General features: G+C 40.6%; 2 protein-coding genes across 2 annotated transcripts; one reads left to right on the top strand and one right to left on the bottom strand.

Annotated features, from left to right (window-relative positions):
• Positions 1 to 5286: 5286 nt before the first annotated feature.
• Positions 5287 to 16319, bottom strand: LOC308139494 (solute carrier family 22 member 4-like; the record flags this gene model as incomplete). Its single annotated transcript, XM_080508955.1, has 10 exons — positions 5287 to 5512; positions 5679 to 5861; positions 6209 to 6423; positions 7503 to 7603; positions 11896 to 12022; positions 12323 to 12494; positions 12614 to 12768; positions 13117 to 13220; positions 15460 to 15642; positions 16110 to 16319. 10 exons carry the CDS (start codon positions 16317 to 16319, stop codon positions 5370 to 5372), a joined length of 1593 nt encoding a protein of 530 aa, XP_080365081.1. The 3' UTR covers positions 5287 to 5369.
• A 4929-nt stretch (positions 16320 to 21248) lies between these two features.
• Positions 21249 to 25482, top strand: LOC308139492 (sodium-dependent phosphate transport protein 2A-like; the record flags this gene model as incomplete). Its single annotated transcript, XM_080508953.1, has 13 exons — positions 21249 to 21384; positions 21481 to 21624; positions 21707 to 21818; positions 21984 to 22179; positions 22428 to 22529; positions 22745 to 22796; positions 23037 to 23204; positions 23590 to 23706; positions 24014 to 24138; positions 24251 to 24363; positions 24484 to 24767; positions 24902 to 25021; positions 25478 to 25482. 13 exons carry the CDS (start codon positions 21249 to 21251, stop codon positions 25480 to 25482), a joined length of 1674 nt encoding a protein of 557 aa, XP_080365079.1.
• Between the last annotated feature and the right edge of the window lie 361 nt (positions 25483 to 25843).

The raw sequence follows: 25843 nt of genomic DNA, 5'->3' as shown, positions 1-25843 counted from the left end.
CTGTCATTCTCTTGGTATCAGCAGGGAATTCAACAAACTCAGCAGAATTCAAGCCAAAGTTGCTTTTATAAGTCTATTATCAGGTTACAGATTAGCGGGAAGAAGTGAACACAGCTCGTCAATGAGTGTTTAATGTGCTGACGTGACATCAATAAAGCAAATATGATGTTTTTAAAAAGTGCATAAAGGCAAATATGTCACTTACTTTGACTATGTCATTGTTACCCACACACAATAATGACAGTGTCTATCCAAATATCAGTAACTTTATGACTGACATTTGACTGACTCATCTGCTGTCCTGCCAATCTATGACTGGGTTTCTTTCCTTGTTTTCCAAACTGTAGTTACTGGTGTAGTACTACATACATCAACAACAAAACACACAATATGCAGCCTACACAATACTCCATGTTATACATTACTAAACACAAAATAATCAACACAGCTGCAACTGTCATGGCGGCTTATATGTACCTTTCTATCTTTCTAACTACTTAACTCAATGAGGCAAGGTTACTTTTACAACTGGCTGACAGGCCCCTATTAAATCTCAGCATTCCTTATTTTCTCATATTTGACATATTGTAAACATGAAACGTGGTACCAAAATTAAAGATAAGTGTAATAGAAGAAACGCAGATTATGATCAGCATTGACTCACCTGTCTGCTATCGCACCTTCTTTGACTGGGCTGACTTCCTCATTTCCCATGAACCAGTTTCTTACTGTTATAAAAGCCACTACTGATTCCTAGTGGCGAGAATGAATATCGTTCTAAAAATACCTGGTGAGATTTGTAGCACAAGACTTTTTACATTATATTAATCAGAAAAATTCTTGTCACATAGTAAAACTGTTTTGGCGTTAAGATTTTTAAAAAATACAAAACAAAATCTTTGAATACAAACTATTCAAAAATAATTTCGTTAATACAAAACATTTCTTCAAATGTTTTGTCATTACAAACAATCACAATTGACTTTCATACATCACCAGACTTTGAAAGTGCTTTCCTTTTCATGAACGGGCACTTTATGATGTTAAGAGACATTAAATAAAAAATAACAAATAACATTGGTTTTCTGTAGAAAGGAAAACTGGAACATAATAAGATATCTGTGTCTCATTTCACGATCCCTCCTCTCATCACTCATGAATGAGACCCAGAGATACTTGAATTCCTCCACCTGCGGAAGGTCCACCCCCCTACCTGGAGTGGCCATGCCATCCTTTTTTGTGAGAAGACCATGAACTCAGATTTGGTGGCGCTGATATGCAACCCAACCGCTTCACACTGAGGCCATAGGCTTTCTCCAAGTCCACAAAACACATGTCGATGGGTTCGGGTTGAATGAATATGGATGAGAACTATTAGACAAGGATACTTTTACGACTGGCTGACAGCCCCCTATTAGCATCATTGCATTCCTTATTTTCTTATATTTGACATATTGTAAACATTAAACATGGCACCAAAAATGTAAGTAAAGTGTAACAAAAATATTATATATAGCACGTGTGCACTTTACCTGCAAATTCAGAAGGAACACAAATCATGATCAGCATTGATTCAGACAATGGACAGACGTCTGAGCTGCGGCTGCAACTTCCTCGATGGCAAGTCAAGACTGTTTACACATATATAAACAAATATTGAATATAGATTAACCAGAGCAAAAGCTTAAAATATAGAATGAGTAAACATAGTATATTCATGTGCAGTACAGAAAGAAGTGGCGTCGTCACTGATGTGAAAAATCTAGTTGCATAAATGACTTTAAATCCGTGTTCAAGAACAACTTCATTTGTAATATGCCACATGGTAAAACTGGTTTGCCAGTAAGATTCTCTATTTGACTACAAAACAAAAACTTAAGATACAAACGGCTCAAAATAATTACGATATAAAGCATTTCTTGAAATTATAGGGAATTATAGAGGCATCTTTACATTACGACAAATATGAAAAGACTTTTCATTCAGTTTGGTGATGCGACCATTAGTAAAGTCATGGTGAATAGGTTAATAACGCTTTGAGTGTCAGAAATAGCAGGTGGTGTGCAGATGGACCCAAGCGCAGACTCAGAGTTCCATAAAAACTGTGTTTATTGAAGTCCAGGAAACACGCGAAAGCGCAGTGGACACACGGGCTACAAGAGGAGCAACATGCTACCAAGACCAGCAGACAAAGACAACAGAGGGAGGGGGTTTGAATACACAGGGAGAGGTTGGACACAGGTGGAACACAATGATGGGTGCACACAGAGGGAGAAGACCATTGTTTAATTGGAAACGTGAGGTGAGACACACAGGGGCAGAGACCTGACATTGAGACTTCAACTACATAGGAAAGCCTTTGTACTGTACCTGCGATAGGAAAGGCAGAAAAAAAAGTCTGATATTCAAAATTTACCATTTATCAAGGGGGCAAATATACTAAATTTAATACATAAATACACCATTAGATCATTTAAATGTGTCATTAATCAATTAAAATTGGAGTTAAATATATAAATGTGTCATTAAATGTGTAATTCATTTTATGTAAAAAAAAAAAAAAAAAAATCTGATGTAATTATTTCACTATTTTGGCACATTTCGTGTTCCATAGAAGACAGTTAGGGAATTAGTGTTAAATAGGTTAACATTACATCAAAAAAACAAATCTTTAAAAAAAAAAAAAAAAAAAAAGGTACATAAACACATTTATTTCACTTGCATTTACCATGACATGACCGAATACAAAACACATGATGCAACATGTCCCTGACCAAAAGCTCCACTGCCAGCTGAGCAAGTCAAGGCAGTTATTTAATATATAAGCGAATATCGAGAATAGATCAACCAAGACCAAAATAGGTCTTTCTAGTGTAAACGCTTAATTTTTTTTTTTTCAAAGAATAATTCTAAATTATAAGCCTGACTCTCAATAAATGATCAACTATGGAAGAACTGTAAACAGGAAGCACTGAAACAGATTTCAACATCTCATCTACTTTAAAAAAAAAAAAAAAAGAAGCTGTTTCATTGTGGACTATCCACCATGACCACTTTTTTCCAGTGTCGTTCGGGCTGATCGTCCTGTTAAAAATACAAAAGACAAATAAACAACAATAGTTATTTGAAAGGTGTACAGTAGTTTTCAGCTTTGAATGGTGAGTAGGATAAATAAACAGATAATTTTGGACAGTCACATTTATTCAGTCTGTATGTTCAATTATGAATGGATACTTTTAGAATTTTAGTAAGGAATTCTACATTATATAAAAAAATGTCAGCAATGGAAAGTTAAGTTATCATTTAAGCTGTGTAATTTACCATCTGTAAAGGGTTTGTGCAAGTGTTTTATAATTTTTGGTGACTATTTTGGTGTTTAAGGAGTAAACTGCAGGCAACTTTCCAAACTGTGAAATGGTTGTATTTGTACTTTATTTGAAATAAAATACCCATTATAACCCTAACCCAAGCCATTATCATTAGTATTCCATCTATATTCTAGACGGTTTTGTCAACCAAGTATACCTGTTTTTACATCACACACATTCTGCACATCATATTTAAACATCAACCGTAAAACATCTGTTGAGAGAGAGATTTTTTCATAAAAAGCGATTGATGAACAGACCAACTGTCCACAATAAAGCGGCTGCAACCACCATCATTATTTGTATTATGCTTACAGTTGCAAAAGTAGTCTAATATTCCATTTGTAGGGAGTTGCTCTTGACATTTACTTTTAGTTCTGGTGCTACAATCGTGAAGAATTGTGTTATAAGTGTCTCCATATTTGTCACAAGAAATACTTCCCTCCACAGCTCCAGGTATCACAAATCGGAGAATATACGGTCATAGTAGTACCTTCGATGTAGAGTTTGGTGTTTTTCTTCCAGTGATGCATGAACATGCAATCCTGCCAGGGGTTCTGGCAGGGGATTAGGGACGAGATTGAGATAATTATAAAAAGAGTAATACCTTCAAACGTCATGTTCTGTTTACTTGGCATCATATCAAGTGACTTTGATACAGACACAAAGTATATTCCGCATATTCTGTTATTGGTTGCCAAAAAGGCAATAACAGCAAATTGGAAGCAAGTGAACCCACCATCGGTGTCAGAATGGAAGCAAAGGATAAAACAAGTGTTTATAATGGAAAGAATGACTGCATCTTTACAACTGAAAACTGACTTGTTTGACCAAAGGTGGCATTTGGTGAAAGACTATTTGGGAATGTGATTTATTTTATTTTATTTTATTTATTTTCCCGCTAGTTTAGTTTATCTTTTTGTAGAAGGCATTCTGAAAAGGGGTTGTTGAATGTTCACATTTTGTATATATTGGTTCTGCTCATGTGCATCGTGTTTCTTTTGATACATTGTCAGATGAATCTTGTGTCAGGGAATGTTCTGTTCTGTTTGTGTTGTTAAAATTGAAAAATAAAAAGTCCCCCCCCCCCAAAAAAAGAACATGCAATCCTGTTAAAAATAAATGAAGACATTTACGTGAACCCAACATCAGCTGTTGTGCTACAAAACAACTTATTTCACTGCTAAAAGTTTATTTCATTTACCTCCTAAACAACACATAAAAGCGTGACTTGTGAAAATAACTCTTCCGCCTTCAACAGAATGTCATCCACTTTTTCATGACAGCTACTTTACACCAAGGATGTAGTTTATATTGTTTATACTAATGTATTGTAAATGAGATAGGTTACAATATGTCCAAAAGCCATTTTACAGATTTTACTTCCTATGCAGTTTGATTTGATTTCATTTGGAATAGTAACACAACCACATTATTGATTGTTTTTCTGTGGTTTCCTTCAGTGGTCGCCACAGCAGATCACGTGCCTCCCATCCCGGCCTCCCCTGCGTTTACACCCTCAAATTCCATGTCTTCCTTCACCAAATCCATTCATCTTCTCTGAGGTCTTACTCTACCCATAAGTGCCAACTCGAACTCCAACATCCTCTGGTATAGCCACTATTTCCCCTCAGCGCATGACAAAACCTCCTCAATGTGGCTCTAAACTGTTGAACCTTGGAAGATCTTCTGGTTTGTTTTGTTTAGTTCCGGTCCATCTCGCTCACCCACAAAGAAAATACCACCATCTTCCACCTACAGCTCTACAGTTCTTGTACGGCCCCCAGTGGACAAAAGGAGACAAGCAGTTATTTTTAACAAAACAAATTGCACTGAGTTTAGTTCTTTTTTTCAATTGAATATATAGTTTTGACCCACATATACTGCATGCTCCACGAATGGATATACACCAGGCAGTATTACAGAAAGTAAAATTAACAATTTACATGTGGATTTATATTAAAACAATGAAATTGAAAGAGGACACTTCATTGACGCAACCTACCTTTCTCTTTGCATTTGCATCTGTTGAATAGTCTCAGGTAGTGGCTTTTTGAAAGTCTCTGGGAGGAAAATGGTTGCGATGACAGACAGAATATCCAGAATCCCCAGAATAATGTATGGCAGGTACTTATGGTGACTACCTAAAAATAAAAAGGGAAGATTTAAAGAGAAACGTCGGAGTGCATTTACAATATGTTTGAATCCAAAGCATGCTCAATGCATTCAATATTCAGCGTAAAACAAAACAAGAAGCAACCAAACTATAATAATGCAACTATAATTAACATAGATATCCAGTTGACTTACTGAGAGTTAACAAATAAGGGGTAACGCAGCATCCCATTCTGGCAAAGGTGTTGCAGATTCCTGTTGCCGTGTTCCTGATCACTGTCGGGAACAGCTCCGAGGCGAAGGCAAACATCAGCGAGAACCCAATGGAAATGAAATATTTTCCCAGCATCTCCAGCGCAAGGATAACATTTGGTAGATCTAAATGACAATACATAGTTTATGTCGTGTGGCAAGGTGCATTTTCCTATCGACAGAGATCAGTGGCATGAAGTGTTGTACATGCATCAAGGTTGAGATCAGTAGTGACATGTCTGTCTAACGTCCACAGGAAACAACTCAGCAGAACAAAGAATTTTCCCCAACATGCATCCCACTGCCATTTCTTAACCTATGTAAATTATGCACCACTCACCCAACTATTAATACGATATAGCTGAAAACACGATTCATGTGCATTTGGATGCGTTTTTTTCTGTACAACAAACTGTAATTCGGTCGTTTGTCTTCTCACGTCGGTCTCATCAAACTGCTTGAGACTCGCTTACCGTCTGGCACCGGTAGTATAAGGAACAGCGGCAGTGCTCCACAAATCAAGGAACAGATGACGGACAATCTTCTTGGGAAGTATTGCAGCGCCAACCAGCTGGAAATGTAGCCTGGAATCTCAACCACTGCTGAGATGAAGCAGCTGAGGTAGGGGTTTGGATGGAGCTGGGCTGTGTTGAAGGACAGACTGTAGAAGCCTATAGAAGTGGTGAACCTGGGACAGTCGAAAACACAAACAGTGAAGATAGGGTGAACAAGTATCCTCCTCCTTTTCACTAATCCAGTGCTTCCACTTATTTGTTTGTTTAACGGACTATTAAACATACAGTACAGGTCTTGCCCGACTTTGTTGCATGCCACATGATCCCAAAGAAATCCTTGTGAGCGGCTCCACTAAGCTCACAAACAAAGATATCAGATGTCAAAGGAAGCCTCTGCCCACAAAAAAGGTTTAAGCAGGTGTCTTTGTGAGATTCTGGTTTTAATGGTTTACATTATGACACGGCAGGAAGAGAAAGCAGGAAGAAATGTTTTGAGAAAGCTTGATTTTTGAAAACAGAAGACGTTTTCAAACCATATTTATTTATCTGACAAGTAAGACTTTAAAAAGAGAGCTTTTACATATGGTTTTGATTGTATTTTGAGGCGCAATAAAGAAATGTTGTTTGTGGTAAAAACCCATGAAGACATTGTGATAACATGCTATGATATAAACGTTACTCTTCTGTCGAAAGCAACTTCATTCAAGTGGTTTACAACAGTTTTATCACAGTTCCTCTCGCTTTAGTTATATGTTTTGGCTTTTTTACAAGGTGTGCCAATGCTGACTTCCTGTCGAACGTCAAGGTGATGGCTGACAATAATCTACAGCGCTGCCTTTTAGTGCATTGAGAGAGTCGTGCAGGTCAGGAAACCTAAACAGCAACCTGCACACTGTATCTGCAATTTAGAGGGACATATCAAATACTGATCTGTGTGCTGGTTGTTATAGTAATACTCTTGCCAATACATAGTCCATCCACCAAAGGTTATTGGTTAATTACAGTTCAGAAAATTTGAATATGAAAGTTGAAACATTACAGCAAGCTTTTATCCTCACAGTTTGTGCACTTTTGTATTCAAGTTGTTAAATTTGTTGATCTTTGGCATTGTAGTTATAATTTTAGTCTCATATTAAAATGATCATCGCGTCTTTTTATCTAATGCTGCGGCGTGGTGAGCCCTTGAAAACAGCCACTGTTATTGATTCAGAATTAACACGTGACAGTTCAAAGAGTCCGACTGTTCACTCACCAAATCAAGCAGAGGATTAAGGTCGTATTTCTGATGCTGCTGTGCTTAACCAGCACAGAGAAACCCAGATTTTCCTCGCCTTTCTTCTCTGTTTTGATGGTCTGCAAGACATGCACATAGGTTTTGATTGCACGTTTTTTTTCTGCAGCTCAGGCATTAAGAGGAAAATGACAGTTTAGAAGGGGGGGGGGGGGGGGGGGGGGGGGGATACTAAACCAAAACTGCAACTGCAATTCGACCTCTGTTTAACACCAAAATAAATACTTTCAGGTTTCCTGAAATGCCACATCAACTGATTATTTACACAAATAACTGAATATTACCGTGCAAGTGAATGCAACCTGCTGAGTTTCTGACATCTTGTCTCTACTACCTAATGAAGCGACCTAATCAAATTCATCCGCACACAGACATTGTCGACATAAAAAAAAAAATATCTATACATTTTCAAGTGATAAAAATGCTTTAGGAGACTGAAATTAGGCTGACGTTCACTTTAAAGTCAGGATTAGAACTGTGTTACACTGAATCTTCAGGTAATGATGATGAAGTCTGCATGTATCCACATGTACAAGTATTTACCTTTAGGTGCTGACAAACATCCGTGAGCGAAAAAAAAAAAAAATCCAGTTGAAAGCAAATCTTTTTAAGGCTAATGTTCTGAGAATTTGGGAGTTCTTGACTTGACAAGATGTTCTTGGAAAAACCTGCTCAGTAGGATTCCTGAAGATAATTTGTGTTATCCAAGAATAAAGGGAAATATTATGATGTATTTCATTCACAACACTAACACTAACTCCAGACCCACAAAGCCCTAAAAACAACAATAAAACTGTTTTTATGCCACATCAAGAAAAAAACATAATGACATCTTATCTGGGTGTCTTTTAATTTTTTTCAATGCAAAATTGGATTCTGACTCCTTTATCTTCCCTGTATTTCTGGCAAATGATGCAATATATCCTGTGTTTCATCATGTCTGTCATGATCCTGCCTTCTCTCCTCCCCTCCGGCCCCAATGCACAGACTCGCCTCCACTGTGTGTTCTTTTTCATGGAGCCCTGAGGCAAACAAGGCGTTCAAGAATCTCCAGACAGATTTCTGCTCGGCCCCCATTCTCGCTCAACCGGATCCCGAGAGGCAGTTTGTGGTGAAGGCGAGGCCTCAGATCTGGGCGTGATGGAGCTCTCTCGCATCTACGAGGAGGGGGAGGCCGCTGCCCAGCCTGAGTCTGTCATTTCCTCAGCCAAGATCATCGGGGCGGTCCTATGGGAAGTGGAGCAGCGAGTGTCGGATGCTCTCGTGGAACAGCAGGTACCTGACAATACCCCTGTTAACCGATTGTTTGTGCCACGAGAGCTCCGTTCCCAGGTCCTCCAATGGGCTCATGCTTCTCGGCTGGCGGTCCACCCGGGGGTCAGTCGGACATTGGCCTCGGTCCAACAACACTTTTGGTGGCCCAAACTGCGGGCAGACATTAGGGAGTATGTGGCAGCCTGTCCTGAGTGCCGTTGCAAGTCCAGTAATTCACCCCCAGCAGGAAATCTCCTCCCTCTGTCTGTCCCTTCACGTCCCTGGTCCCACATCGCTTTGGATTTCGTCACTGGACTTCCTGAATCCCATGGCAAAACCACCGTCCTAACTGTAGTTGACCGTTTTTCTAAAATGGCTCATTTCATTCCCCTCACTAAACTACCCTCTGCTAAAGAAACCGCTGAACTTGTCCTCCTCCATGTTTTCCGGCTTCACGGTCTCCCTCAGGATCTGGCTTCAGATCGCGGCCCCCAGTTCACCTCCCATTTCTGGAAGGAGTTCTGTGCCCTCATCGGAGCCTCCCTGAGTCTCTCCTCTGGCGACCACACTCAGTCTAATGCAGTGTTTTTCAACCACTGTGCCGCGGCACACTGGTGTTCCGCGAGATATAGTCAGGTGTGCCATGGGAAATTATCCAATTTCACATTTTTTTCTAAAAATCATTTGCTCTCACAGCCGCTGTCAGCTGTGAGAGCAGTGTGTTGAAGAGTAATCATGTATAAATACTCTTCGCCAATAGATGGCAGCACATAAATTTGCCAGTAAAATCGAAACTTAACAGACGTCAGTCTGGTTAATCACCACCACCTCCAGCTGCTCCCATCTTGTATCAAAGTACTGTGTCAGTGACAGTGATGGAGAAGTTTTTGAAAAGGAAGAATCTAACCAGGAGCTCAGCTCTGTATTCATCCAAACAGGCCCAGGGTTCACATTGAGTGAGTACAAATTTAAAAAAAAGAAATTGAGAAATACTTTTTTCTGTATTTATTTGATTCCTGTTGATAAAACTTTGATGAGAACGACTTTATATTGTTAATATAGGCTACAGAGTTTCACATTTTAACATTTTCGGGTGGTGGTGTGCCTCGAGAGTTTTCCAAACAAAAAAGTGTGCCTTGGCTCAAAAAGGTTGAAAAACACTGGTCTAATGGACAGACGGAGCGTCTCAACCAGGTCCTGGAGACTGGCCTTTGTCTCCTGTCCCAGCAACAACCCTCCTCCTGGTCCAAAAACATCATCTGGGTGGAGCATGCACACAATTCTCTTCCCTCTGCATCAACTGGACTCTCACTCGTTTCATTGTGTTCATGGTTTGCCATGGTCTGGATCCAAGCCCGCCAGCGGCTTCTCCGAGCGGCAGCGTCTAATAAAGTCTACGCCGACCGTTGTCGCTCGCAGGCACCCATCTACCGGCCAGGGCAGCGTGTGTGGCTTTCCACAAGGAACCTCCAACTCCAGGGACCATCGCACAAGTTAACCCCACGATTCATTGGCCCCTTTCCCCTTTCCCATTTCCAGAGTGATCAACCCCGTGTCTGTTCGTCTCCAACTCCCCAGGAACATCCGGATTCATCCCTCTTTCCACGTTTCCTACATCAAGCCCACCGCCGAAAGCCCCCTGGTCCCCGCTTCAAAACCCCTCCACCCCCCCCGGATACTGGACAGCAGAGAGACAGTTTATACTGTCCGTAATCTCCTGGCGGTCTGGCGTCGGCGTCGGGGTCACCAATTCCTTGTGGACTGGGAGGGATATGGCCCAGAGGAGCGCTCATGGGTCCCGGCAAGTAATATTCATGACCCCTCCCTTATCCAAGAGTTTTATGACGCCCACCCGGACTTGACTTGGGGGGGGGGGGGGGGGGGGGGGGGGGGTACTGTCATGATCCTGCCTTCTCTCCTCCCCTCCTGTGTTCCCCTTAGCTCCGCCCCTGTGCACTCCTGCTTCCTCCTCCTGATCACAGCTGTTTGTCATTGTCGTTAGTGTCTGTATTTAGTTCCCCTCTCTTCCAGCTCCAGTTGCCAGTTCGTCTGAGTTCTTAAACCATTCGTACCCGCTTTTTTCCCCTCGTGTTGCCTTCGTGTGTTTTTGACCTTCTGCCTGCCTGCCCGACACTGCCTCCTGGATTTTCCTCCTCCATTGCCTGCTTTGGTTTTGACCTTCTGCCTGCCCGACCTCGCCTCCTGGATTTCCTCCTCCATCGCCTGCTCTGGTTTTTGATCTTGGACTGCCTGACTTTGCTTCTGCTGTGTTTTATTATTTGTTCATCATGACTTGTGTATTTTTATTAATGTCAAGTCTGGTGTTCTTGTGTCCTATTGTGACTCCTTCTCTGACTGCTCCTGAATTGTTCACATCTGCCTCGTCAGTCCTGCCTTCCAAATGTGTGTATTAAAGCTTTCGGGCTCTCGGGACACGTTTACACGTACATTTGGGCCTTGCATTTACACATAAACGCAGCTACGAGTCACCACAGGGTTATGTCACAATTCGTGATGTTTTTGCCAAGATTGTGATTGGCTTCATGCTTCTCATGACACTGATGCTGATGACAGGTTTGGCATGCTCATTGTAGGTCTGAAAGAGGCATATCTGCCGGTCCGTGTAAATCACGATTTTTTTTTCTTGTAAGCATAGAGAGGGTAATATCAGCTTTTCGAAAAACTTTTGTGTCAACGTGGCCTAGTCACGGGTTTTGGTCCTGTGTCAATGGTCCATGATACAAAGGACTATTTATTTATTCATTCAAGTTTGTTTGTTTTGTTTAAATAAGGTTTGACTCGGTTAAAGTTTGGATTTAGGTTTTGAGTTAGACCAGTCATGGTAACGACTGATTTTGGAGTAAGTCTGCAGGTGATTCATTCATACGCAGATTTGACTTCAGTGCTACAGACTTGTTTGAGTTAGGAACTAGAGCAGCTCTAACAGGGTCTCTACATGATCTACTCACATAATTCCGCATGGATGAGCTTGGACAGCATTGACTCCATCATACCGTATCAGTCAGAGGTGAACACATTTGGTCTTTAAGTAACTGAAGAGCCCATTACTTCACCACTGTTCAATTTAAAGTCAACTTACCAGTAAGTCCTCAAAGATGACATCAGGCGCTTGAACTTTGTTCCACTTTGCAGCCTTTCTAAGTATGGTCTCAGCTTCCTCAACCCTGTCTTGCATAATCAACCATCGAGGAGACTCCGGTATGAGCCTGGTGCATTTCACACAATGACAGAAAGATTCAGACTGGATTAGAACAATTTAAGAAGATACTTCTGATGCAATCGGCATCTCCAATACTTCTTTTCTGAATTTGTTCAATGGGAAACAATGAGCATCATGTGTGGGGTTTTTATTTGCTTTGAATAAGTCAGAAACGATACAGAAATAGGTTTTCAGTTAAATATTGAAATGACTTTCTGGATTTCAATGTTAATATTTCCTGGTGGAAGTGAAGAAAATCTCATTCAAAGTAATTCAATCCTATTGTATTGTGATGATTGAAACCTACCACCAGAAGGGGATGTAAGCAAGGCAGGGTAAGGACAAAGTCAACAGGAGAGATTTCCAGTCTCTCACAAAGTAAGCAATGAGCGGCAATATCATGTAGCCGATCGCAAAGGCCAACATTGTGCCCATAGATGCATAAATGATACGCACGTTGCCAATAAAGATCTCAGAACCTGCAAACAAGGAGACAGAAATACAAAAGGAGTCACACCAAGCAACCAGGTGGAGCTGCATTGTATATATAGTAAATGTGAATTTAGTTGTGGGACTAATTGAATGTTGTCATACATACCGAGCACCAGGGCTGCTACAAAGTTTGACATCTGGCCCAAACCATTGATGAAAAGCATGATGACAAATATAATCCATGAAGTTGAGAAGATTTCAATAAAAGTGAAGATTATCTGCAATGCCACGGTTGCAAATAAAACCGGTTTCCTTCCAAACCTGTGGTGAGAAGAAAAAAAGCATGGGGGGGACCCAGTAAGCTTAATTCTAATATTAAAATTATGAAAGAATATGAATCGGGTGTTAGAGGTCTGCATGTGTTCAGAACATAATTGCTGAAAATTATTTTAGTTGATTTTAATGATGTTTATACATATCCATCAAAAGTTATTTCATCATAACAATCATATGTCTTCATTTGTTTTTTCCATCATTACAAGAGCAAAGAAGCAACATGCACAGATGCAACTGTTCCGGTTCTCAATATTTTAACAGTAAGCGTAAAGAACATATGTAGTAAAAAAATCTAAATGAACAGTTTAACTTATGTTCTTGAAATTTCTCGACCTGTCTGACAGCTGCCCTGAGAAAAAACATCCAGCGAGGACGCCAGTGAAGAAAATCATGGTGGTGAGTGGCTGCATCCACTGCTCACTGCACACCAAGTCAAACTACAAAAGAAGAATGGATGTTAATGTTTCATTCATTTCCTAACATTTTCTCATTCTCAACAGGTATTTAAAATAACTAAATGATGAGGGAAGTTTGTTTAGTACTTAATATATCTTCATATTCAACTCTGGCAATCTTTTTTTTAGATCAAAAAAAATCATTTTACTATAGTGATTGTTTTTATTGTTCTTGAAATATATAAAAAAAATCATTCATTCTTGTCACTAAATATGGAAAACAAAAGAGTTTTGTTGTCATCATGAGGGTAATAATTCTCTATGGCCTCCACTGCTGAGTGCTGGGAAGTGAGACGGTAACAAATGGCTGGAAACATCCAGCATCAGCTCTTAAAGTCTATATGTCTACTACTGTGTAATGTATATTATTAGTAAGTTTCATTCATTTGACACATTTCTCACTTCAATGCAGGAATATAGTGCTTCTATCCATCTGCATTTCGGTCTGTAATGGAAGTGAAGGTGTAAAACAAAGTGAATTAGCAGGAAAGATGTGGAAAAACAAGATTAGTTAGAGCTTTGCTGTGTCAGCCAAGTTTTTATTGTCTCTGAAATCTATGTGACAGAGGATGAAAATCAGGATAAATGTCAGTGGGCGTGGGAGAAAAAGAAAACGAAATTACAACTAACCCCAGGTAAATTCAGACATTTAAAAAGGTCATTCTGCTGACTGAACCGTTTGGGCAAGCGGTTCTGTGTGAACAAGTCTTTGTTATGGGGATAAACTCACCACACACATAGCAACTTAAGTAGGGAAACGTCTGTTACACCAAGTGTAACATGACACAGAGACAGCATATGGGCGTGGAGTGTCAAACTCAGGTCCTGGATGGTTCGTCACTGAGTTCAACACAATGCCTGACTATGAGCCGCTCATTGCAATCAGCCAGGTTGACACATGGAATTCATGTAGGGCTGTGGCCCTCGAGGAGTTCAACACATGTCGTATAAGGTCCGGGGAGACTGGTCATTAGGGACATCAGAAAGAACTGCATGCAAAATGCTATTAATTCTTTTAGATTATCTACATGTCTGTGAATACAACTTCCTCTTATATAGCACAAAATTACTGTGTGAGGACTGTACTCCCTGGTTATTGGGCTCCTCTTGCTTTTTCAGACTTTTTCAGTATTTTTCTCCTGATCCACACCGATGGTGCATTAGAGGGGTGAGCGCCTACCTCACCATGCAGTAAAGTGTAAGTGTGCATACTCAGGCTGTGGCTCCATTCATTCAGTTCAGGTGATTTTGTTGCCTTGTGGGGCCTGAAGCCTGAAGGCCCACTCTCGACATCCTTTAGATGCTCAGAGCAGATTGGCTGGCGCTGATTTGGGCACTGCTTCATAGAACCGGTGGGTGCGAGTCGTCACAACTAACTGAAGCTAACAAACATTAACTTTAGGTCAAGTTTTTTCGAATACGAGTTTTAAATTGTTACTTTAGCAAAGAAACTTAATGTAAGAATACTGAATTTGTAGCCTCACTGGTGGTTGAGTGGTTGAGCTGGCGACTTTGAAATAGCATGAACTGGTCTGAATCCTACGATTGACTTTTTTTTTTTTCTTAATTTTTATATTAGATTTTTTATTTATTTATTTTTGATTGGCTCAACATTTTTATGGGATAAGTGCCTGTATGGTTTGTTATAATGTTGTGGCTAAAAGGGTGTCCACCCTCTTTACTTTGGAATTCAGTAGTGTCACTTGACTTGAAGTTAAAATCTAGACGGTCCAACAAAGGAGGTGTAATAATATAATGCAGCCCCTATGGCATTCTGTTGCAGCAAACATATAGACGTCAGGCCTGACTGGAGCAACAGGTTTCGCTTTAATGGACTGCATGAAGGTGTGTTAGTCAAATGGTAAAAACTATAAATTGAATGGCGGGACACTGGGCTTCAAATAAATGTCAAAACGTTATAATGCGTACCTCATCAGATCAAGACAAGCATCACTTCCCAACTATTCAACAATATGTGAAGCAGTAACAATGATTCACTGTGGTTGTGAGGGAAATGGTTCCATGGGTGCAGTGACGATTGACGACTGAGGTGTGGAGAGACACTATGGCTGGGTTCACATACAAAAACCTCTCTTGAAAGTGCCTGAGCTTGTTTTCAGTGGACTGTTAAATCAGATGGTACGGATGGACAGAAGGGACGGTAAAACAAACTGACCTAAAAATCCAAGACCGAGGCACTTTCACTGGGTTACAATCATACCTCGGTGACGATGGTGGACTCATAGACATCTTTGCTGTAATCCCATCCGTCCACACAGCTCTCTTGCTCCAGATCACTGAGATCAACATCAACGCCAGGAATCTGTCCATGAGACGAGAGATTCTGCACCACATCCAGCCTGTATCTGCTGCATCTGCTCAGCTGCTCTTTGCCATTCACCACCTTAAAAATGCAAGTTCAATGTGTGACATTCATCTGTGAATTCTTAAACTGGACATTGTCATATTTAGGATGCCTTACAGTGACAGACAATGGGTTAACCCAGCAACTATATTGCAACAATATGTCTGTTTGTCCTTTTGATTTAGCACTTTCATAACAAAATAAATAATAAAACATTTGAGTGGAATTACAGAAACTACTATTGAAACTACTCTAGCAATACTCATTTCTAATCTTGACTTGCCCGGTGTGGAAAACCAGCCAAACAAACTGTGTACAAAAATTTATTTTTGTTCAAATTGTATTACATTCACAACGTTCACATATTAAATTCAGGATTACTTACAAAAATATGAGTATTTGTAATAAAAAAAAATGTTTTGTAATAAAACATTTTTGTTGGGGGTTTTGTAGAGTATTTAAAGCTTGACCTATAGAAGGTCTTAAGTGCGTTGTGAGGCGCTGACCTGCAGCGGGATGACGCTGCCTCTCCAGGCTGCCGTCAGGTTGCTGCTGTCGGGGATCCGGCAGCGGTGCTCCGGGACGTCCGTCAGGAGAATCAGCATGAAGCCCCCGAACCCGTTGGGCACGATGGTGGCGCACAGCAGGAAGAAGACCACCTGCTGGAAAAGCCCCCAATGTCCCAGAAAAGCCACGGCATCATCGTAGGTCTTCATACTGAGCGGCGCAGGTCTCAGGTGTGTCTGTAATGGCAGCAGTCTGGCGCTCTCTGGTAAAGGTGATATCACTCCGCCCAAAACCGGTGTGTGTGTGTGCGTGCGTGTGTGTGTGTGTGTGTGTGTGTGTGTGTGTGTGTGTGTGTGTGTGTGTGTGTGTGTGTGTGTGTGTGTGTGTGCTCATTGTATTTCTATACAGTGCTGGAGGTGCAGTCTGCTATTCCTGTTATCATGGGCTCCAACATTGGAACATCTGTCACTAATACCATAGTTGCTCTAATGCAGGCTGGGGACAGAGAGGAGTTTAAAAGGTATGGTGTGTGTGTGTGTGTGTGTGTGTGTGTGTGTGTGTGTGTGTGTGTGTGTGTGTGTGTGTGTGTGTGTGTGTGTGTGTGTGTGTGTGTGTGTGTGTGTGTGTGTGTGTGTGTGTGTGTGTAAGGGGGTGGATTAAGCAGTACAAGTCTTTACAAACAGATCAGACTGCATTCAGCTGAGAGGGTACACTTCTACCTTATTAAACTCCATTAAGTGCAGGGAAATGTCTCAAAAAAACCAACAAAAAAAACCCATGCACATTGACTTCTCTGACTCGCTGTGGTATCAGGAGAGGAATCCGCTTAAATGCTCACGTTGATTCCAGTCAGGTCATGTTTGCATAGATTGAGCCTGTCAGATAAAAATGGTGGCGCGACCCTGTTTGAAAATTCTGCCCTGGGGATTCTTTCTTATTATAGTCAATTCACCAAGTGAAGTTTTGAGCAACGGAAAAGCACATCGTGCCAAATATGTCTTCCTCTTGTCCTGAACTGATTCTGAAAATGGAGAATTAGAAAAGAAGAAAATAGCTCTATTGCCACTATCTATCTCTCTATCTATCCATCTATCTATATCTATATCTATATCTATATCTATATCTATCTCTATCTATCTATCTATCTATCTATCTATCTATCTATCTATCTATCTATCTATCTATCTATCTATCTATCTATCTATCTATCTATCTATCTATCTATCCATCCATCTATCTGTACATCATATATGATATAAATAAATTGTAAAAAGGAAGACAACTCAAGTCAAGAACTTATGTAGAACTTATATTTATGTACAAGCATATTTCGATACAGAGGAATATTTTTGAACACATGGCAGTTTATAAGGTAATCATAGATTGCATGTGAACAAGTTATTCAACAATCTTATGGTCCAAGGATAAAAAAATGTTTAATAGTGTGGATGTGTGGGCTGTCATCTAACTGTAGTATGTATAAAATATCAGCATAGACTTATGTAGTTGTGTTTGATCCCAAAATACTTCATGCCTTTTCGAGACACTAATATAGTTTGTGTTTTACTATATTTTGACCAACATCGTTCTTTGCTCATGTCTCTAGAGTGTCCTTCCCTCTGGGCATGCTCATTAAAAATCAAGAATGTCCTGTTTCAGAGTGACGCAGAATAACCAGTTCATGCTTTTGTGACCTCTTGGAACAACACCTGCGTTCCATCTTTAAAAACAGGTTCAAAGTTCACTGATTCACTTTCTGTTATTCTTTTTTCAATTTTTTTTGTGATGGCCAATGTGGTGGAGCTCTGCACTGTGGTTCACTGACCGTGGTGTGGGCTGCTGACCGGCTGAGTCTGGGTCCCTGTGGCGGGGCCCCCCATAGCTGTAGGCTGTAGCTCCTCTCCATGTGGTCACCTCCCTTGGGTGGTGTTTCCTCTCCTGGATCATCAGTGCCCGGCCATTCTTACATAAGTTTTTATGTTTTGATACGGGCAGTTGGGGCTAGTTGTGTGTGTGTGTGTGTGTGTGTGTGTGTGTGTGTGTGTGTGTGTGTGTGTGTGTGTGTGTGTGTGTGTGTGTGTGTGTGTGTGTGTGTGTGTGTGTGTGTGTGTGTGCATTCGTGCATGCGTTTTTTTATGTTTATGTTTTTTATATTTATTTTATGTATATTGTATGTGAAGCACTTTGTGCCACAATTTTTTTTTGTATGACAAAGTGCTTTATAAATAAAGTTTGAGTTAATGTGATATTAACTACGTGTAAAGTCTGCAGTTGGAGTACCGACAACAGTCAAACTGGTTGTAGCAAGTTTGAAAGGCGTCGTAAAATGTCTTCCCAGCAGAACATTTAATTGGTCAGAGTAATGGCATCTTCCAGTTTGGGTGTATGTATCCATGAGGTAGAAATGTGCTCTATCTTCAATCATGGCTTGCTATGCTTTATTTTTTTGTTTTTATTTCAGATTTAGGCTTGGACAGGGTGTTCACATCTTAGTTATGCTGTTATAGCTTCTGTTTCGTCTGCTTGGAGACCTTCATTCATTTCTCAGGGACCACAACTCTAATGTTTTCTTGATGTGACGCTTGGATGTCGATCATGCATCTGTTGTTGTGGTTTCGGTGCTTTTTACTTAAAACTGAGTTGTGTCATTCTGCCCTGCTGCAGGGTCAACAATGACTGGATTTGTGCATTTTTCGTCTTGCCATGGCAAGGTCATCCGTCTCATGATAATAGTATTGTATTGAGCTCTGAAAAACTGAATCATTATGTGATGCTGTGGAGAACAACTTTGAATCCACTTCAGAGGAAAATACATACAAACCGGAAACCTGCTTCCTTCAACAGCTGGATTCACATTATTAACTGGTTAAAAAGGCTCTTGAGAGGAATTTTTTTTTTTTTTTTTTTTTAATAAGCTATATAAAGCTGCAATGTTTCCATCCTTTGGGTAGTTTGCGAGCACAATTTTAATTCAAATACTTCAAAATGTGAAGGGCCTTTTCTCCTTTAAGGTTTCTCAACTCAGAATGTGTATGACCATCCCTTTTCCGTGTCACATCAGTTCATCACATTCATTTATCTGCTTTGTCAAAGGTAATGCAAACAACACAGGTGCTTTTATCAAACTGCTCAGACAAGTATTTATTTGACACGCGCAAGCTCCCAACAGATAGTTAAAGGTTCTGAATTTGCTTAAGGGCAGATGACAAACTCTGCACTCTATTGTGAAAGGTATTGTCAGTATTATCATACGGAAGCTTATAAGTGCTGGAAGCAAGTCTTACAAAATAAGATGTTGACACAAATTGTCTGTGGTTTGAATTGAATTGCACATAGAAATGCTTTAATAATGTGCGGTGAACATGTCCGTGAGAAAACCACCATCTTCTGAGTGAGAATAAGTCAGTCAGTTTGTTCAGTTTCACAAATGGACAAGCACATAAACAGGACATGTATAAACCAAATATTAAAGTTAGAATTAAAGTCGACCCTTAAATAAAAGTAGAACTGTTTTAGGGCCAAAGCTTTGTGTGATCTATCTGGTCGCTCTTATAACCACAAATATTTTTAAGAGACCACACTCTGTTTGTGTTGTAGATGAATATGGAGGAATTTGTTACAACACATTCATATGTGGAGAAGTAGTTCATTCAAAATTCACAGCTGTATTGCCAAAAAAAAAAGACTATCATGGATACGTTATTTGTTTTGAGATTAATTGCTACATTGATACAAACTGAAAAAATATGTCTCACATTTTAGCAATGATAATTATGTTCAGAACAAGGAAAAACCGTAGTTCACAATATTTTGAACTACTTTATTCTTGATTTTCACAACTTATAAGATCAAGCTATAAAGAGTAAAATAGAAAAGGTTGAAAATATTGTCTTAGTTGTTGAAAAAAAGGCTAAATTATATTGAAAATGATCTTGGTGAAATAAATGTTTTCTGCTGTACTGAGATGCTTTTTATATTCACGTGTATTTGCACATGAGGCTCAAAGGTAGTGAATAAAGACATGAAGAAGGAGGTGACTTTTAACTTCCTATTAGTTAACAAAGTTAATCAATACTTCACTGCAGCTGCTACCTTTTCTTTCCCACCACTGTGCTCTTCTTTCTTTTTCCTCTTTTAACTCAGTCTCCTTTTTTCCCTCTTGTGCAACATATTTCATTTCATTGAAAGCATTTACTTTCTGAATCAAAGGCACCGTAACAACAATTCGTCAGGTATGTAAAGAATATCCATTCAGCAAACAACTGCTATATGTCCATAATGAGAAGGTGTCAATGTGCAATTCAGTTTTGTTTGCCGGGGAATTCAAGAAAAACTAAATTAACACCAATATGTACATGAGAAATAACAATTGTGGACAAACCACACACACACACACACACACACACACACACACACACACACGCACACACACACGCACACACACACGCACACACACACGCACACACACGCACATGCACGCACACATACATATTTCAACTCCTCATCAATGAGACTGGCTGCTGATGTTTCTTGTTTTCTGCCATCATTTGTTCAATTATCAAAATTTTGTTGTTGCCTACTTGCTAATTTATATTCCTTCTTGAAAATCATGTTACTGTCTCGATAGAGCTGCTCAGGCTGGTTTAATCTCACAACGGTTGAAAAATATTTGGATCAGTGTGATTACTATAAATAATAAATGTAGATCTCTCTCTCTCTCTCTCTCTCTCTCTCTCTCTCTCTCTCTCTTCTCTCAATCTTTTCTCTTCTCTTTCTCTTTGCCTCCCCCCTCCCCGTCATGTACGGCAGTCATGCCAACTTCAAGGCAGCAACATGGGAAGACTCTTAGTCTCTTCCTTTTGCAAGAGCAAAAACTGTTCTGACATCGGAAGGCTCTCAATCACATCATAGTGTCTGCCCAGGCTGCTAACAAGGGTTAAAAAAAAAGAAGAGAGAAATAACAATTGTCACATTGTCATGTTTTCGTGTGGTAGTTCTTGTGGCATGAGTACAAATCACTAAAGTTGTAGACCATACTTCAAGGATGTGTGCTGCTGTTCATTTGAAGACTATCTCATGCCATCACAGGAGATGCTGACCAGTATTGTTTCTATGATGATGACTTCCAAGACCTGATGATGGAAATCCTCTCCAGAACAGAGCGAGCGAGTGCGATTGTTTCCACCTTCAGCAAAATCCCCCTGATCTTTCTGCTCCTGTACCTCTTCGTGTGTTCCCTTGACATTTTAAGCTTGGCCTTTCAACTTGCCGGGGGTAAGCACAGACAGGTCATTCCTTTATTGGAGATGTTGATTCCTTTTAAAAGTGTCCCCATTCAAACGTTTCTCTCTCGTTCTGGTCTTCTTGCAGGGAGGGTGGCTGGCGATATCTTTCAGGAAAATGCTATCTTTTCTAATCCAGTGGCAGGGCTGGTGGTGGGAATCCTGGTCACGGTGTTAGTCCAGAGCTCTTCAACCTCCACCTCTATCATAGTCAGCCTGGTTTCCTCGGGCTGTGAGTTCACATGTTAACAAGTAATGACTTTGGTGTCCTATTGAGAAAGTGTTGAGTTAATACTCATTTTATTTCTATACAGTGCTGGAGGTGCAGTCTGCTATTCCTGTTATCATGGGCTCCAACATTGGAACATCTGTCACTAATACCATAGTTGCTCTAATGCAGGCTGGGGACAGAGAGGAGTTTAAAAGGTATGGTGTGTGTGTGTGTGTGTGTGTGTGTGCGTGCGTGCGTGCGTGCGTGCGTGCGTGTGTGTGTGTGCGCGTGTGCCAAATTATCTCCACACTGTTCACTTTGGCTGGCTGGTATGTTTATTATGAATATAGATGCATGCATATCTATTGTGCATCCTTCAGGGCATTTGCTGGAGCGACTGTCCATGACTGTTTCAACTGGCTGTCTGTGTTGGTGCTTCTCCCTCTGGAAGTAGCGAGCGGCCTGCTGAGGCGACTCTCGCAGGCTGTTGTTGACACTCTGCAGCTCAGCAGCGGAGAAGAAGCTCCCGAACTCCTTAAAGTCATCACGAAGCCACTGACGACTCTGATCATCCAGGTAGTGTGTCAGTACTGCAGTGTGTTTATTATCTTACTCAGCAAGACAAATGCAGAGGCAAGTCAGACGCAGGCAGCATCACTGGATGCATCTGAAGAACAGCGCCCTCTGCTGTATTGAATTACCCGTGGTGACAAAGAGTTATACCTTATAATCCATCTATAACTTTGCACACAAAAGCTGATGACTGAAATGACTGAAAAATTGGCGAAAGCATTGTAATGTAGTTTTTGTCTTTGTGTGTGCAGCTGGATCAGTCGGTCATCACGGCCATTGCCACCGGAGACCAGACAGTGAGCAATCAGAGTCTGGTAAAGCAATGGTGTCAAACCACAGCAATCGCAACAAAGGTACACAATAAATTTGCTGCCTGTTAGAGTGTCTGTATGTCGGCTTGAATGTATGTCCTGTTTGTTATAGTGGTCAAAACAAATAGCTAATTTTAGAACTCTAAAAGCAAGGTTCCATCACTGTTATCCTACTAATTAAAGTTACTGTTTATATATTGTACACTAGTAAATGCCTTGAATTAATCTCTTTGCCTCTTGTTTGTTCCTGTTAACAGGATAACGAAACCTCTTGGCCATCTCGCAACCTTTCAGAACAAACACAAAAATGTAAGACTTCTTGACTTCCTTTTTTTTTTTCCTGATTTCAGATTCCTAAACCTTCACTTCACAGTCAGCTTTCTAACCAACTGTTTCAATCATATATTAATTTCGCATTTCAAGGTAGATACAATCAAAATATTTAACAGTGAATCCAGGTTTTTTAATTGTCTTTATAGTTTTGTATCTTCCTGATACAGTCTCCTTCTCCACAGCGTTATAGCATCATGTTGCTCTTCTCCTGCACAGGTGGACATCTCTTTGTCAACTGCTCTTTATCAGACTTGGCCATAGGCCTGATCTTGCTGGCGTGCTCCCTGCTGGTCCTGTGCAGCTGCCTCATACTGCTGGTGAAACTGCTCAACTCCCTGCTGAAGGGGCGGGTGGCCAGCACGATAAACAAAGTCATAAACACAGGTAACATCGCAATACAGCACAGTTCATTATAAATATGCATACAGTAGTGATTTTTTTTTAGTGTGCGACAATAAGACATCAAAGCTGACGTACACATACATAGAAGTGCAGATAGAAGTACAGATATTTTCCTTTATCCATGGTAAGTGCAAAAGTAACAAACCAGTTTCTTTAGTTTTTTTTTAGCCTCACACACCGAGACATGCACACACACAATAACGACATTTTTAATCTCATACAATGTTTTTCAGCATAAGTACCTAAAATCATGACTCACAATTTTGACACAAAGAGAACATCAAGTTTCTTCTCGACGACATTACATGCTTCCTCTGATTTCAGCTGGCCACTAAAATGTTTCTGTGACTCCTCTCTTGTCCCGCAGACTTCCCTTACCCCTTCACTTGGCTGGCAGGTTATCTGGCCCTGTTAGTGGGAGCGGGCATGACTTTCTTGGTTCAGAGTAGCTCCGTCTTCACGTCTTCCATCACCCCCCTCGTCGGTATGCCGTGCATTCTCAAGCACAAACATGATGTACAAGATGTCTTTGTTTACTTTGAAAATAACTTGGACATGTTTCTTAAACAATATTGAGTCCTTTCATCTCGACTGACTAAAATACAAAGAGGTTTGCCACATCTGGAAAAGCCGAAATCAAACTTTGACCCATTGAGTTACCGCCTGTTTGGGTCAGCATTAGCTGGACTGGTGTGGATCCCGATGGAGAATGTTTGCCGAACGTTTTTCAATCTGTTGAATTCTTCACCTCCAGTTAACAGTATGTATCTATATTCTGTATATTACATTAGGTATCGGTGTGATCAGTATTGAAAGAGCCTACCCTTTAACTTTGGGGTCCAACCTGGGAACAACGACTACAGCTACACTTGCAGCGCTGGCAAGCCCAGGAGATAAACTTGCTGCTGCCACACAGGTATACATACTAACAGCTAAACCAAGACTTCCACTTCCTTGTATTTTCATACAAGAAGTGCTGTTATTTACTTTATAATCCACCCAAGTTTGACGTGTCTTTTTTCTTACAGGTTGCTTTATGTCATTTTTTCTTCAACCTTGTCGGCATCCTGCTGTGGTACCCCATCCCGGCGACCCGCCTACCCATACGTATGGCCCGCGCTCTCGGGAGCCGCACTGCCAGGTATAGCAAGTGAAAGTAGTGAGATGTAATTACTTTAGAATAAAAAAAAATTCATAAAGTAAAAGACATCTTGTGACGAATTAAAGAATCGTAATAATGAGAGGAACGGTGTGCATGCAGGTACCGCTGGTTTGCGGTGTTGTACCTCCTCCTCTGCTTCCTGCTCCTCCCGACCCTGGTGTTCGCTCTCTCCATGGCTGGTTGGAAGGTGATGGCTGGGATTGGAGCGCCGGTCATTATGGTGATAATATCTGTCGCAACAGTGAACATCCTGCAGGTGCACAAACCCCACTGTTTGCCGCTCGGACTTCAGAACTGGGACTTTCTTCCTGCATGGATGACTTCATTGCAGCCCCTGGATGACCTGATCACCAAGACGACCCTGTGGTGCAGAAAAGACAGGGGTGAATATATAAAAAATATAAATCGAATTTAATTTAAATTTTTTGCAATTCTTGTGATTTGAATTACGTGCAGTTTTACAGGCGATATGGCAAAGATGTTCTATGTGAACGCTGGATCTTTTCCTATTTTCTAGGCAGAAAACCTGACACAGATGGTATCACTGTTCACCCCGAGAGAAAAGGAAAGACATGGAAGCTTAACGATGAAGACAAAGATTCTGAGGAGAACTGTACCAATAGAAGTGATTTGGACGGTACTGGATGTTGTGGTCGCGAGGGAAGCCACTCGAGCAAAACAAGCAACATCTCCTCAGAGTGCAATGTGTTTGAAATTACACCGTGGTCCATTACAGGAAAAGCAAACGCAGGCGTTCGGCTGCAGACCACTCGTTTATAATGCCACGAGACGGTTACAAAATGAACAACTTTAAATAGATTGAAAAGTGCATTCAACTCAGGAAGTTAGCTGGTTTTGATTGCGCTGCTTTGATGAAACGAAACCCACAAGCTCTCAGACCAACAGAGCAAACAAGTCTTTACATTAGTGCTACCAGGCAACTTAAAATAGCTGAAGAACACATGAAGAAATGAGGCGTGGGAGAGTGACTCACATCACAAAGTTGACAGTCTTCAATGATTTCCACGATGCTAAACTTACTTGAGCGAAAAACAAATGTGTTACCAGAAATTCTCACATCTCTTCCCTTCAGCTTAACCAGTAAAATAGCCCACGTGCTGCACAAAGAAACCGCAGTACAAAAGGTATTGTGCAACTGAAATGCTTCCCCAATAAGGACTTACAGATAATTGTACCTTTCTCAATTCCAATTTTTTTTTTTGGTCTCTGGGTTGAATGTAAGACTTTATTCTTCTCATTGTATAGAGAGATAATTAACCACAGAAGTTTTAGTTTACGTAACCTATCCTAGAAGATTAATGCTAAAACAGGGCTTGACAATGATTTTCAGGATCGTGAACTCAACTTGATTTTCTCGTGAACTCAACAAACTTTGTTCACATGCAATTCAAACAGAGGCAGAAAGAACAAAGCTAATCATCTCCATTGCTGCACAGTG

This window comes from Blennius ocellaris (genome assembly GCF_963422515.1).
Source record: "Blennius ocellaris genome assembly, chromosome: 14".
NCBI classification, from domain to species: domain Eukaryota; kingdom Metazoa; phylum Chordata; class Actinopteri; order Blenniiformes; family Blenniidae; genus Blennius; species Blennius ocellaris.
This window is presented reverse-complemented; position numbering and strand designations above follow the sequence as displayed.